This window comes from Helianthus annuus, chromosome 14, assembly GCF_002127325.2.
Source record: "Helianthus annuus cultivar XRQ/B chromosome 14, HanXRQr2.0-SUNRISE, whole genome shotgun sequence".
NCBI lineage: Eukaryota > Viridiplantae > Streptophyta > Magnoliopsida > Asterales > Asteraceae > Helianthus > Helianthus annuus.
Window position 1 is genome coordinate 17,181,243 of NC_035446.2, and position 14,742 is coordinate 17,195,984.

Genomic DNA, 14,742 nt, shown 5'->3' on the forward strand with positions numbered 1-14,742 from the left:
GCATTTCTTGTTTAATTTGATCTATGATCTGTGTTATAATAAAACGCAATAATCAAAAAATTCCATTTAAAGTATATTGTTCTATGTATAAAACGCCATAACAATATACTGTTGTTATCATAAAACGCAATTAACCAAAAAAAGCTGATATTTATGAAGGATATCACAAAACGCAGTAACAAAAATAGATGAAACCTATACATCATAAAACGCAATGACAAAATTTTTTTTTCTTACTGATATCAGAATTTGACAGAATTTGTATACATACTTACATTGCATTGCTAGAACCTATAGCATTAGAAGAAACCTTATCTTTACATGTGCGACTGTTATGTCCTTTTCCACCACATACACGGCACGATTTCTGGATCTTTGATGATTTCTGAATTGCAATCTCACGATTAGACTTGATCCTTTTTTGTACACCGCATCCTTTGGTCCTTATTTTGATCGGGACACGAATCATAGAATCTGATTTTTCTAAGTTCCCTCCAATATCAGCAAATCTTTCTTTGCGACTAGGAGGCGTCGCAGCAACCATAACCTCATCCGCTTTATCAATATAACTTTTAATATGATCCCTGTAACGACACAGCTCATCTAAATCCCCAACCAGCCTATTAACCACATACTCATTTGCAACAATGATTTCTCTATAAACTTTAACAATTTCACTATTCCTACCAATTTCATCAAACCGAATATTGCAATGATTTGAACCATTTGAAACAACATCTCTCATCCATCTTCTATTAACATATCTTCTAGGAAACTCAGTTATATCATCATACCGTAGAACATAAAATATATGGCGGCACAATATACCAAATTGTTCAAAACGTTTGCAAGAATAACTTATACTTAAACCATCTTCTTGTTTGCTGTATTGCACCTGTAAATAAGATAAGCTATATAAAATTAGTGAAATGTAATATAAAACGCAATGAATAATAAATATAATACAGAAATAAGTATATGATCATATAATGATAAAACGCAACAAAAGATGGAAAAAATAAAATGCAATAGATATTTAAAACAATATAAATTTAAAAAATACCTTGAATAAAGATGTGCATGGCTGTTTGAAATCCTTTATTTCATAATATTGAACATCACCCACAGTATCAAGAGACTTTGACATACACTTTGTAATGGCAGCATCAATTTCAATCTAAATATCCTTAAAAATTGTTTTGGTATATATTTCTGATGCTTGTTTCTCCAATACAAAGTCACTCCATGTGACAACTCGAAACTTAGAACCTTTCGTTGTATCTTGATGTAACTTGCTTGAACGTTACGTGACTAGTTAACTTGTCAATTTAGTAAATGATATAAGTGAACCTTTTATGTGATTATGTGTGTGCTTGTATGAATAGTATGTATATATATGTGTAAGTGGGCCGAGAACCAAGAACCCGACTCGAGACCATGCAGTCTCGAGTGAACAGTAACAGTTGGGCCGGTTGGGCCGTTTAATCACACCCGAAACCCATTAGGGTGCACCATGTAGAACTAGTATATATATTACACTCCTAGCCATCTTTGCCATTTTCTTGGGCAAACCATACACACTCTCCTACTTTCTCTCTCACTAAAACCCTAGAAGCACAAACCTCCACTCCCTCATTCTCGGATCCAATCGATTAACACTTGAGTCTTCGGTTCAAGCTTGGAATCGGCATTTGGAGTTCACCCTTCCTATCCCCTAACCGGTTAGTGATTCATGTTGTGTTTTGTGTTTGGGTTGATGATTATGATAATATGTTTGCTTGCTAAGTTTATACATGATTAAAGGTGTGGATGTGTAATGATGTAGGTTAGTGATGCATGCTAGGTATTTATTTTGTATGATGATGTTACGTATATGATGTATTCGGCTAACATGCTTTGATTCGGATATATTGCACAATGAGCTCATGATATCTTGTGTTTAAATGAGGTTTAAACCACTTATTGTTAATGTTCATGAAACCGGCTTGCATATATACTAGATAATGTCATGTAATCGGTGTTATGTGATGATTGAAACCATTAGATGAGTATGTTTAAGTGTTTTGATTGTTGTTCATGATTATGACCATGATTAATGCTAAAAACCCTAAAACATGATGAACAAGTTTGATGATCAACATGAACATGACTTGAATATATGAAGAACTTGTTGAGTATGATATGAATGTGTTATGAATATTTAAAATCTGATTGTTTGATCCATTTTGGTTAATAATTAGACAAGAAAACATGTTTAGTGGATAGTACACAATTGTTGCATGAAATCAAAACTCTATTGGATAGTACAACTGTGCAGAATCAGCAGTTGCTGGGGGGTCGAGACCCCCGGTTCCGACTCGAGACCATGAACATGATAACTCGAGAACATAGATTGCGACACAGGTTGCGAGTCGAGAACCCCTAGTCTCGACTCGAGACCACACATGATCATCACACAAACATCATGACCCGAGACCCTGCTTGCGAGTCCGATTGCGACTCGAGACCAATACATGCATGACCCGAAACCACCTCGGTTGCGACTCGAGATCTTGTAAGCTACACTCGAGACCACACAGTCTCGACTCAAGACCATATACATGTACACACTATTTGGACTTCCACACTGCTACGGGCTTGGATATTTGGGCCGGACTTATGGGCTTCTTGTGTTACTGTTGAATGCGTGTTTTGGGCTTGCGTGCTATTACGAGTCCAACTGTTTGGGCCACACTTAGACTTTGGTTGTTACATGAACATTACTATGGAACCTGTTACGAACTGTTGTTGAACTGCCATGCTAGATATGTATGCCATGATTGTTACTTGCTAGTATACGTGTAGGACATACGTGCACTACTTGGATACGAACCTGACTTGAATGGTATCTATGTTAGGACGTAGTTGACCACTTACAACTTGATTGACTTTTCTGTGTATCTGCCGAGCAAACCAAGGTGAGTTCACACCCTCTACAAAGCATGGGATTCCCTGGGTTGGGAATGGGGTTAAGGAACGTAGATTCCTCGTCCTCCTTGGGTAGGACAGCAATGGTTCAGGAATGTAATTCCTCGTCCTCACGGACAGATAACTCGTACTAGACCAAAACTCTATCACGAAGTCCCTCCTTTTATATCGACTTAATCGCCGGGCCAATGGCGAGCGGGTCATTAGTTAGATAGCGCTATTTAGGTCTGACAAACCTCACACCGTTCCGCAGAGGAGGGCGTGAACTAATGGATCTGGGGCACGTCAATGATGATAGACATTGACAGTTTCAGGGCACATAAACATGACTACAGTCAGCAGTCGATATGGTAACGAGTCTAGTGTATACATGGGGTAGCCCCCACGGCCGAAGTGCCAGATAACTAACACGGGGTAGCCCCCACGGCTGGAATGCCAGAGTAACTGGGAATAAACAAGTCACGTTTTCAACTATGGGGTAACCCCCACGGCAGGATGCCAGATAAAGGAAGCTGTTTTCGAAACAAATTAAAACGAACACCCAACTGTGAACTCACTCAACTTGTTGTTGACTCGTTACTACATGCTTTGCAGGACCATAGGTACTTAGCTGGAGCTTGCACGGGGGAGAGTCGTTGTGGGACATGGATAGCTGCGTGCCATGTTAAACTTGGAAACAATTGAACTTATGTTTTGGTTTTAAATCTTATGCTTCCGCTTGCAACTTAAACTATGTTTTGTTTGAACACCAATTGTATTGGTTGGATTTTATAACTACTTATATGCCTGTTCAATATGATTGGTGGTTGGATCCTGGTCAGTCACTCCTCCAAGCGGTAGTACTCCGCAGGTGGATTTTGGGGGTGTGACAGATTGGTATCAGAGCCATTGGTTATAGTGAACTTGGTTTTAATAAAGGAGAAACGTTTTTGTTAAAACCAGACTATAACCTGTACAGTGCTCAACAGTCCACAACGACGCTTCACTCCACATGCAAGGCTCGACATTCTAGGTGATATGATCTATGTGTATTGCCTACTTGATAGTTACATAGTACATTGCTCATGGTATGCTTGATTAGTATAACTACTGTTGCTTGAACACATGTGTGCTTACTCCCTTCTACCGTCGCACTTTCGCGAACCTCTCTCACTCATGTTTCCCTCTTGTATGAAGATCATGAGTGGACGCGTTAACATGACACAAGCCCAGTTGACGGCTCTGATTAACGAACGAGTTGCCGCAGCACTTGCAGCTGCATACGCAGGAGGTATATCCTGCAGTCCGAACTCATCCTAGGATCTTTAGAATCCTACTCTCGTGAACCAACCTTTGTGTTAAACTCTGTCTTTCTTTCACCTACCTTAGGTCAACATGCTCAGCCACTGGTGTGCACCTTTAAGACCTTTATGGACTGCCGACCGACTACTTTTAGCGGAACTGAAGGAGCAGTAGGTCTCCTCCACTGGTTTGAGAAACTAGAATCTGTCTTCGAAATGTGTGAATGCCCTGAGGCGCGCAGGGTGAAGTATGCTACCGGTACTCTCGAGGGTTTAGCCCTCACGTGGTGGAACGCTCAAGTTCAAATGCTGGGGTTGGTTGCTGCCAACGCCACCCCATGGGAAACTTTCAAGGAAATGATCAGGGAGGAATACTGCAGTCGTGATGACATTCATAAGCTGGAAGACGAGTTCTACAACCTCAAGATGACGGGGTCAGAAATTGAGGCGTATACTAAGAGATCGCATGAGCTTGCCTTATTGTGTCCTACTATGGTGGACCCTCCGTTTAAGCGAATTGAACTCTTTCTCAAGGGCTTGGTGCCAGAAATCCAAAGTCATGTGACTTCAGCAAACCTGGCCACTATCCAGCAGGTTGTTCAGTTGGCTCACCGTCTTACTGATCAGGCGGTGGAGCAGAACAAGTTACCAAAGCGCATAGGTGCTGCAACTACTTCTGGTACCTCTAATGACAACAAACGGAAATGGGATGGAGCTTCAAGCAAGGGTTCAACTTCTGTGCAATCTCAGTCTCAGCAGAGAAAGACTGATGACTACAAGAGCCCCAGTCAGCAATCATCTGGTGGTCAAAGTCATGGTGGGTACAAGGGGAATCACCCCAAATGCAATCGCTGCAACCTACACCACAGTGGGCCATGCACCAAGGGCAACTGTCATCGGTGCAACAAGCCTGGTCACGCTGCAAAGGATTGCAGGAGCTTATACCCCGCCAATCAGAATCGTCAGCAGGCCCCACAGAATCAGCGGCAGCAACAGGGTAACAACAAAGGGTGCTTTCAGTGTGGAGCTGAAGGCCACTTCAAGAAAGATTGTCCCCAACTGAACCAGAACCAGAACAACAACAACAACAACAATCAGGGGAATGGTAACAATGGGAACCACAACAACAACAATGGTGCCAGGGGGCGGGTGTTCGTGATTGGCCAAGGTGAAGCAAGGAATGACCCCAACGTGGTGACGGGTAAGTTCCTCCTCGACGACTTTTATGTTACAGTTTTATTTGATTCGGGTTCCGATACTAGCTATGTGTCACTAGAAGTTAGTCAAATGCTTAAGCGTATTCCAACACCCTTGAACAACAAACACACTGTAGAGCTAGCTAATGGTAAGAGTTTGGAGGCCTCACACGTAGTCAAAGATTGCAAACTTGTCCTCGCTAACCAGACCTTCTCTATTGACCTTATTCCTATCGTCTTGGGTAGTTTCAACGTTGTCATTGGGATGGATTGGTTATCCCAACACCGAGCAGAGATTCTTTGCAACGAGAAGATCGTTCGTATTCCTGGTTCCGGTAGTGAACCTCTCATGATTCGTGGCGACAAGAGGAGTGCTGTTGAAAATGTTATCTCTTTCCGTAAGGCCCAGAAGTGCTTGTGAAAGGGCCACACTGCCGTTTTGGCTCTTGTTACTGACACCTCGGAGAAAGAGAAGAAGCTAGAAGATTTTCCAGTTGTACGTGACTATCCTAAGGTATTCCCTGAGGAATTACCTGGTCTTCCACCCCATCGCCAAGTCGAGTTTCAGATTGAACTAGCTCCTGGAGCTGCGCCTATAGCTCGTGCACCTTATCGTTTAGCTCCATCAGAGTTGGAAGAACTCTCTACGCAACTACAAGAACTCTTGGATAAGGGTTTTATTCGTCCAAGCTCATCGCCCTGGGGAGCTCCAGTGCTATTTGTGAAGAAGAAGGACGGTACCTTCAGAATGTGTATCGACTATCGTGAACTCAACAAGGTGACTGTGAAGAATCGTTATCCTCTACCGCGTATTGACGACTTGTTCGACCAGTTACAGGGGTCGAGCTACTATTCAAAGATCGATCTGAGATCGGGATATCACCAGCTGAGAGTTCGAGAAGAGGATGTCTCTAAGACAGCCTTTAGAACTCGTTATGGGCATTATGAGTTTTTGGTCATGCCGTTTGGGCTGACAAACGCACCTGCAGTTTTCATGGACTTGATGAACCGAGTGTGCAAGCCTTATCTGGACAAATTCGTTATAGTCTTCATCGACGACATCCTGATCTATTCTAAGAGTCAGGAGGAACACGAGCAGCATCTACGGCTTATTCTGGAACTCCTTCGAACCGAACAGCTTTACGCAAAGTTCTCGAAATGCGACTTCTGGCTTCGAGAAGTCCATTTCCTAGGCCACGTGGTAAACAAGGATGGGATTCACATTGATCCATCCAAGGTAGACTCTATTAAGAACTGGCCTGCACCTCGCACACCAAAGGAAATTCGCCAATTCTTGGGATTGGCAGGTTACTACAGGAGGTTCATTAAGGATTTTTCTAAGATCGCACAGCCTCTCACCTCGCTAACGCAAAAAGGTGTTGTTTACCGCTGGGGAAATGCACAGGAGTTAGCCTTTCAGCACCTAAAGGATAGACTTTGTAGTGCACCTATTCTTTCACTGCCAGAGGGCACAGACGATTTTGTGGTTTACTACGACGCATCAATTCAAGGCCTTGGTTGTGTATTGATGCAACGAGATAAAGTTATAGCCTACGCCTCGCGCCAACTCAAAGTTCACGAGAAGAACTACACTACACACAATTTAGAGCTGGGAGCTGTAATTTTCGCACTTAAGTTATGGCGACATTACCTGTACGGTACCAAGTGCGCCATCTACACCGACCACAGGAGCCTAGAGCACATATTCAAGCAGAAGGAACTGAATATGCGGCAACGACGATAGGTCGAGCTGCTGAATGACTACGAGTGCTCCATCAGGTATCACCCGGGCAAGGCCAATGTCGTGGCAGACGCCCTTAGTCGAAAGGACACCGCACCTAAGCGCGTGAGAGCTTTACAACTCACGATCCATTCTAGTCTACCTTCCCAAATACGAGCTGCTTAGATGGAAGCACTAAAACCAGAAAACGTCAGGGCTGAAGCCCAACGCGGGTCAAGACAACGCTTAGAACAGAAGGAAGACGGTGCTTACTACGTAACAGGACGCATTTGGGTTCCACTCTATGGCAACCTACGAGAGCTTGTGATGGATGAGGCACACAAGTCCCGCTACTCGGTACACCCTGGTTCGGATAAGATGTACCACGATATTAAAACTACGTATTGGTGGCCTAGCATGAAGGCCTACATAGCAACTTACGTCAGCAAGTGTTTGACTTGTGCGCGAGTCAAGGCAGAATATCAGAAACCCTCAGGCCTACTCCAGCAACCAGAGATACCACAATGGAAATGGGAGCAAATTTCCATGGATTTCGTTACTGGCCTACCTACATCTCAGCGCGGAAACGATACTATTTGGGTGATCGTGGATCGACTCACAAAATCCGCACACTTCTTGGCGATTAAGGAAACGGATAAATTCTCCACTCTAGCGGAAATATACCCCAAGGAAGTTGTTTCGAGGCACGGGGTGCCCACCTCTATTATCTCCGATCGGGATGCACGTTTTACTTCAGAGTTGTGGCAAGCAATGCACAAGTCCTTTGGCTCACGTTTAGATATGAGCACAGCGTATCACCCTCAGACGGACGGGCAGTCCGAGCGCACTATTCAGACCTTAGAAGACATGCTTCGTGCATGTGTAATCGACTTTGGCAACAGCTGGGAAAAACATCTACCACTTGTGGAATTCTCGTACAATAACAGCTACCACACCCGCATTAAAGCTGCTCCGTTTGAGGCATTGTACGTACGTAAATGTCGGTCACCTCTTTGTTGGGCAGAGGTGGGGGATAGTCAAATCACTGGTCCGGAACATGTGGTGGACACTACTGAACGGATTGCTCAAATACGACAACGCATGGCGGCCACTCGTGACCGTCAGAAAGCCTACGCCGATAAGGGCAGGAAACCACTTGAGCTCCAGGTTGGGGAGCGGGTACTACTCAAAGTTTCACCCTGGAAGGGTGTGGTTCGTTTTGGTAAACGAGGCAAACTTAACCCACGATACGTTGGACCATTTGAAATCATTGAGAAGATAGACAGGGTGGCCTACAGACTAAACTTACCAGCAGAACTCGGTGCAGTTCACAACGTTTTTCACGTGTCGAATCTGAAGAAGTGTCTGTCAGACGAGACCCACATAGTTCCTCTGAAGGAACTCACTATCGACGAGCAGTTACGATTCGTCGAGCAACCAGTTGAAATCACGGACCAGGATGTTAAGGTCCTCAAGAGCACTAGAATACCTCTCGTTCGAGTTCGTTGGAACTCACGTCGCGGCCCAGAGTTCACCTGGGAACGCGAAGATCAGATGAAACAAAAGTATCCCCAACTGTTCGCAAACAGTACGACCACTACTAAGGCTGAAGCTACGGAATTTTGGGATGAAATTCCAGATCAACGGGGGGAGGATGTGACACCCCAGGATAACCGGGAAAACCATACAACTTAACTAGCTTCCTCAGTGAGTGCCACCAAATTTCGGGACGAAATTTCTTTCAACTTGGGGATGATGTGACAACTCGAAACTTAGAACCTTTCGTTGTATCTTGATGTAACTTGCTTGAACGTTACGTGACTAGTTAACTTATCAATTTAGTAAATGATATAAGTGAACCTTTTATGTGATTATGTGTGTGCTTGTATGAATAGTATGTATATATATGTGTAAGTGGGCCGAGAACCAAGAACCCGACTCGAGACCATGCGGTCTCGAGTGAACAGTAACAGTTGGGCCGGTTGGGCCGTTTAATCACACCCGAAACCCATTAGGGTGCACCATGTAGAACTAGTATATATATTACACTCCTAGCCATCTTTGCCATTTTCTTGGGCAAACCATAAACACTCTCCTACTTTCTCTCTCACTAAAACCCTAGAAGCACAAACCTCCACTCCCTCATTCTCGGATCCAATCGATTAACACTTGAGTCTTCGATTCAAGCTTGGAATCGGCATTTGGAGTTCACCCTTCCTATCCCCTAACCGGTTAGTGATTCATGTTGTGTTTTGTGTTTGGGTTGATGATTATGATAATATGTTTGCTTGCTAAGTTTATCCATGATTAAAGGTGTGGATGTGTAATGATGTAGGTTAGTGATGCATGCTAGGTATTTATTTTGTATGATGATGTTACGTATATGATGTATTCGGCTAACATGCTTTGATTCGGATATATTGCACAATGAGCTCATGATATCTTGTGTTTAAATGAGGTTTAAACCACTTATTGTTAATGTTCATGAAACCGGCTTGCATATATACTAGATAATGTCATGTAATCGGTGTTATGTGATGATTGAAACCATTAGATGAGTATGTTTAAGTGTTTTGATTGTTGTTCATGATTATGACCATGATTAATGCTAAAAACCCTAAAACATGATGAACAAGTTTGATGATCAACATGAACATGACTTGAATATATGAAGAACTTGTTGAGTATGATATGAATATGTTATGAATATTTGAAATCTGATTGTTTGATCCATTTTGGTTAATAATTAGACAAGAAAACATGTTTAGTGGATAGTACACAATTGTTGCATGAAATCAAAACTCTATTGGATAGTACAACTGTGCAGAATCAGCAGTTGCTGGGGGGTCGAGACCCCCGGTTCCGACTCGAGACCATGAACATGATAACTCGAGAACATAGATTGCGACACAGGTTGCGAGTCGAGAACCCCTAGTCTCGACTCGAGACCACACATGATCATCACACAAACATCATGACCCGAGACCCTGCTTGCGAGTCCGATTGCGACTCGAGACCAATACATGCATGACCCGAAACCACCTCGGTTGCAACTCGAGATCTTGTAAGCTACACTCGAGACCGCACAGTCTCGACTCGAGACCATATACATGTACACACTGTTTGGACTTCCACACTGCTACGGGCTTGGATATTTGGGCCGGACTTATGGGCTTCTTGTGTTACTGTTGAATGCGTGTTTTGGGCTTGCGTGCTATTACGAGTCCAACTGTTTGGGCCACACTTAGACTTTGGTTGTTACATGAACATTACTATGGAACCTGTTACGAACTGTTGTTGAACTGCCATGCTAGATATGTATGCCATGATTGTTACTTGCTAGTATACGTGTAGAACATACGTGCACTACTTGGATACGAACCTGACTTGAATGGTATCTATGTTAGGACGTAGTTGACCACTTACAACTTGATTGACTTTTCTGTGTATCTACCGAGCAAACCAAGGTGAGTTCACACCCTCTACAAAGCATGGGATTCCCTGGGTTGGGAATGGGGTTAAGGAACATAGATTCCTCGTCCTCCTTGGGTAGGACAGCAATGGTTCAGGAATGTAATTCCTCGTCCTCACGGACAGATAACTCGTACTAGACCAAAACTCTATCACGAAGTCCCTCCTTTTATATCGACTTAATCGCCGGGCCAATGGCGAGCGGGTCATTAGTTAGATAGCGCTATTTAGGTCTGACAAACCTCACACCGTGCCGCAGAGGACGGGCGTGAACTAATGGATCTAGGGCACGTCAATGATGATAGACATTGACAGTTTCAGGGCACATAAACATGACTACAGTCAGTAGTCGATATGGTAACGAGTCTAGTGTATACATGGGGTAGCCCACACGGCCGAAGTGCCAGATAACTAACACGGGGTAGCCCCCACGGCTGGAATGCCAGAGTAACTGGGAATAAACAAGTCACGTTTTCAACTATGGGGTAACCCCCACGGCAGGATGCCAGATAAAGGAAACTGTTTTCGAAACAAATTAAAACGAACACCCAACTGTGAACTCACTCAACTTGTTGTTGACTCGTTACTACATGCTTTGCAGGACCATAGGTACTTAGCTGGAGCTTGCACGGGGGAGAGTCGTTGTGGGACATGGATAGCTGCGTGCCATGTTAAACTTGGAAATAATTGAACTTATGTTTTGGTTTTAAATCTTATGCTTCTGCTTGCAACTTAAACTATGTTTTGTTTGAACACCAATTGTATTGGTTGGATTTTATAACTACTTATATGCCTGTTCAATATGATTGGTGGTTGGATCCTGGTCAGTCACTCCTCCAAGCGGTAGTACTCCGCAGGTGGATTTTGGGGGTGTGACACTCCAGGTCTTACACTGAATATACCTTGTATCATGATCATTCCTCCTATGCTCATGCCTTTGAATATCCATTGCAGTCTCAAAATGACTGAAAAATTCAACAAGTGTACATCTTGGATTGCAAATCTGACCAAAGAAGTAATTCTCGCTTTCACATCTAGACGTAGTACGCATAAGACCAGCCAAATCCTCTCCATGGTAATAAGCGGGAATCCAATCAAATCGAAGATCGTACATATCTTTTAACCACTCATGATTTTCCAATCCAAAAGTAGACATTATTGAATGCCACTCAGTTTCAAAATCTTCTGGAATAATAGTATCATTCCAAACAACATGAGTCATTCTTGTATTAAAATCAATGTTTGCTGACAAAACAGGACCAACCTGTATAAAACGTAATAAAATTATTAAACATAAAACGCAATAATTTAAAACGCAATATATTGAAAATGATAAACATAATGCATTGATGGTAAAATGCAATTGTTTTGTAATTCTATTGATAAAAGTGTTTGGGGATCTTATTGTATAATACATAAAACGCAATAATAAAACTATATAAAAATGCAGTTTGTTATATCATAAAACGCAGTAAATACCTTTGTCTTCAATTTCTCCCATATATGCCACATACATAACCTATGCCTACTTCTTGAAAGTACATCCTTAATAGCTCTCTTCATTGCAGCATCTTGATCAGTAACAACAACTTTAGGCTCACTTCCCAAAGCATTAACAAAGCACCTTAAAAGCCATCTATAAGAATCTTCAATCTCAGAACCAAGTAACGCACCACCAAATGTGACATTCCTAAAATGATTATCAATCCCAGTAAATGGTACAAAAACCAAATCATACCTACATAAAAACAAATTAAAAAAAGCATTAGAAAAACTAGAACAGGATATATAACGCAATAGAATATATAACGCAATAAATGAAAAAAACTTACTTGTTTGATTTATAAGTAGCATCAAAACCAACTATGTCACTAAACACTGTATAATTTATTTTTGATTGCTCATCAGCCCAGAATAGCCCTTTCAATCTTCTATCTTCACCAATAACATAATCACATGTGAAACCAGGACATCATTCTTTCTTCCTAATAAGACGCCTAACTACCATTTCTGCATCATACTCTCCTATGTAAAGATTCAAATCCCTTCTATAATTCTTACAATCAACTTTACTAGCACCAACTTCAGCAAAACCACCATACATTGTTTTCATAATATTGAATGTTTTAACAGGTCCAATATTGATTGCAGACAATCCAGATATAAAACTTTCTTTAACATAATCGATACTTCTGGCAGCCGGCAAGAAATGAATATCTTCATCTTCAACAAAGATATGATTATGTTCTTCTTCAAAGTAGTAGATTTTAAACATATTATTGTTCTCTAATATTAATTTCACATGAACATTGCATCCAACTCTTTTTGAACCTCTATTACGTCTAACAATCTTTTTACTGTTCTCATCAACTGAACCAGAATCTATCTCTTTGCTAACATGAAATCCTTCTTTTGAGCAGACAATATATCTTATTTTCACTAAACCACCACCATTTTTCCAAGAGGTATTTTTTCTTGCAGAAAAACCTGCAGCAAGTGCATATCTCTGATAAAACGCAAAAGACTCTTCAAATGATTTAAAAAACATTCCAACAGCAGGTGTAATGGATCCACTGACTTTAGGTTTGAAAAACTTTCTTCCACTGATTAAGCATACACGTTCCTCCCACTTGAAAATGTTATCTGAAACAATTAACAAATAACTATAAAACGCAATACCTCTTATATAATAATGTTTTTATTGATAAATCTAAAAATATGTTAATAAAAATTGAGAAATACAGACCTTTAAAGTTTTTATATGAACTAATGTGGATAAAAGAATAAAACGCAATACGTTCAGTAAAACGCATCATGTGATCTGAAACACTTATCAAATAACCATAAAACGCAATACAACTTAAATAATAATGTTTTTAGTGTTAAATCCCAAAATATGTTAATAAAAATTTAGAAATACAGACCTTTAAAGTTTGTATATGAACTATTATGGATAAAAGAATAAAACGCAATACGTTCAGTAAAACGCATCAAATGATGAACAAACAAAACAATGTATGAAACGAACAAAACTCTAAAATTGTACAACAATGACAGTTATAGCTTTATATTACATCAGTCTTAAATTAAAAGTTTGTATGCATATAATTTGATTAATATCATATAACGCAACTCTTCACTAAAACGCAATAAATGATGAAGAAACAAAACGAACAAATTATGTTAAATTATACAACAATAACAATTAAACTTATGAAAAATCAAATATTAATAACAGAAACACGAATTATAAAACGCAAAACAATGAATTTCGGAAAAAATAACAAAAATTTACTCAAAATTGAAGCTAAATATACCAGCAGAGTCTGAAGAAGACATTGAGATTATCGAATTGACGAACGAAACAAGATTAATGTTTGAAAAGAGGTGAATTTGCGATCGATTGCGATTTAGGGTTATAGTATCTTCAATTCTGTTATGAGAGTGATGAACTAAGAAGAGAGGTAACAGAATCAATAATCGAATTAGAACGAAGATATGATAATGTAAAAAGACGAAAAAGCCCACGCGTCCAAAATTTTAAAAAAGAAGATGAACGGCTAAGATTGCTTCCTATACTTGCTAGCCAAAATAAACTTCCTATTTGATCTTTACATCAAATGCATAAATATATAAAGGATCCAACGTATGTGGCTTGAGAGGAGAACGCGACAACATTTAAACAATTTACATAGTATATACATCACATGCATAAATATATAAAGGATCCAACGTATGTGGCTTGAGAGGAGAACATGACAACATTTAAACAGTTGTGTTTTTGGAGACATGTTGGTGATTAGAAAGTACATAAAAGATCAATATTTTCAAACAAATTGATGAAATGTTACAAAAAGGTTGTTTTGAAAATCCTCTCAGCATCAGAATGCCTTAAAAACTTTATGTAACTCTTGCGTATCATCATAAAAAATAATGTATTTTAAAAAAAAATTAGGGCATGTGATATAAACATTTTCAAGCGTTTTAGAAAAAAAAAAATTAAAAAGAGCACCGAAGGAATTTTTTAAATATATAAAATTCCTACCTAAAAAATGTGTAACATCATCTTTATAAACCGGAGTGTTATTACGTATGTAACATATGAAAC

General features: G+C 40.5%; 1 protein-coding gene across 1 annotated transcript; it reads right to left on the bottom strand.

Moving 5' to 3' along the window:
• Nucleotides 1-271: 271 nt before the first annotated feature.
• LOC110906466 (protein FAR1-RELATED SEQUENCE 5-like) lies at nucleotides 272-13,973 on the bottom strand. The gene is made up of 6 exons (XM_022151596.1): nucleotides 13,952-13,973; nucleotides 12,630-13,277; nucleotides 12,467-12,569; nucleotides 12,114-12,372; nucleotides 11,537-11,898; nucleotides 272-911 (listed from the first exon to the last, which is right to left on the bottom strand). Exons 1-6 carry the CDS (start codon nucleotides 13,971-13,973, stop codon nucleotides 272-274), a joined length of 2,034 nt encoding a protein of 677 aa, XP_022007288.1.
• Between the last annotated feature and the right edge of the window lie 769 nt (nucleotides 13,974-14,742).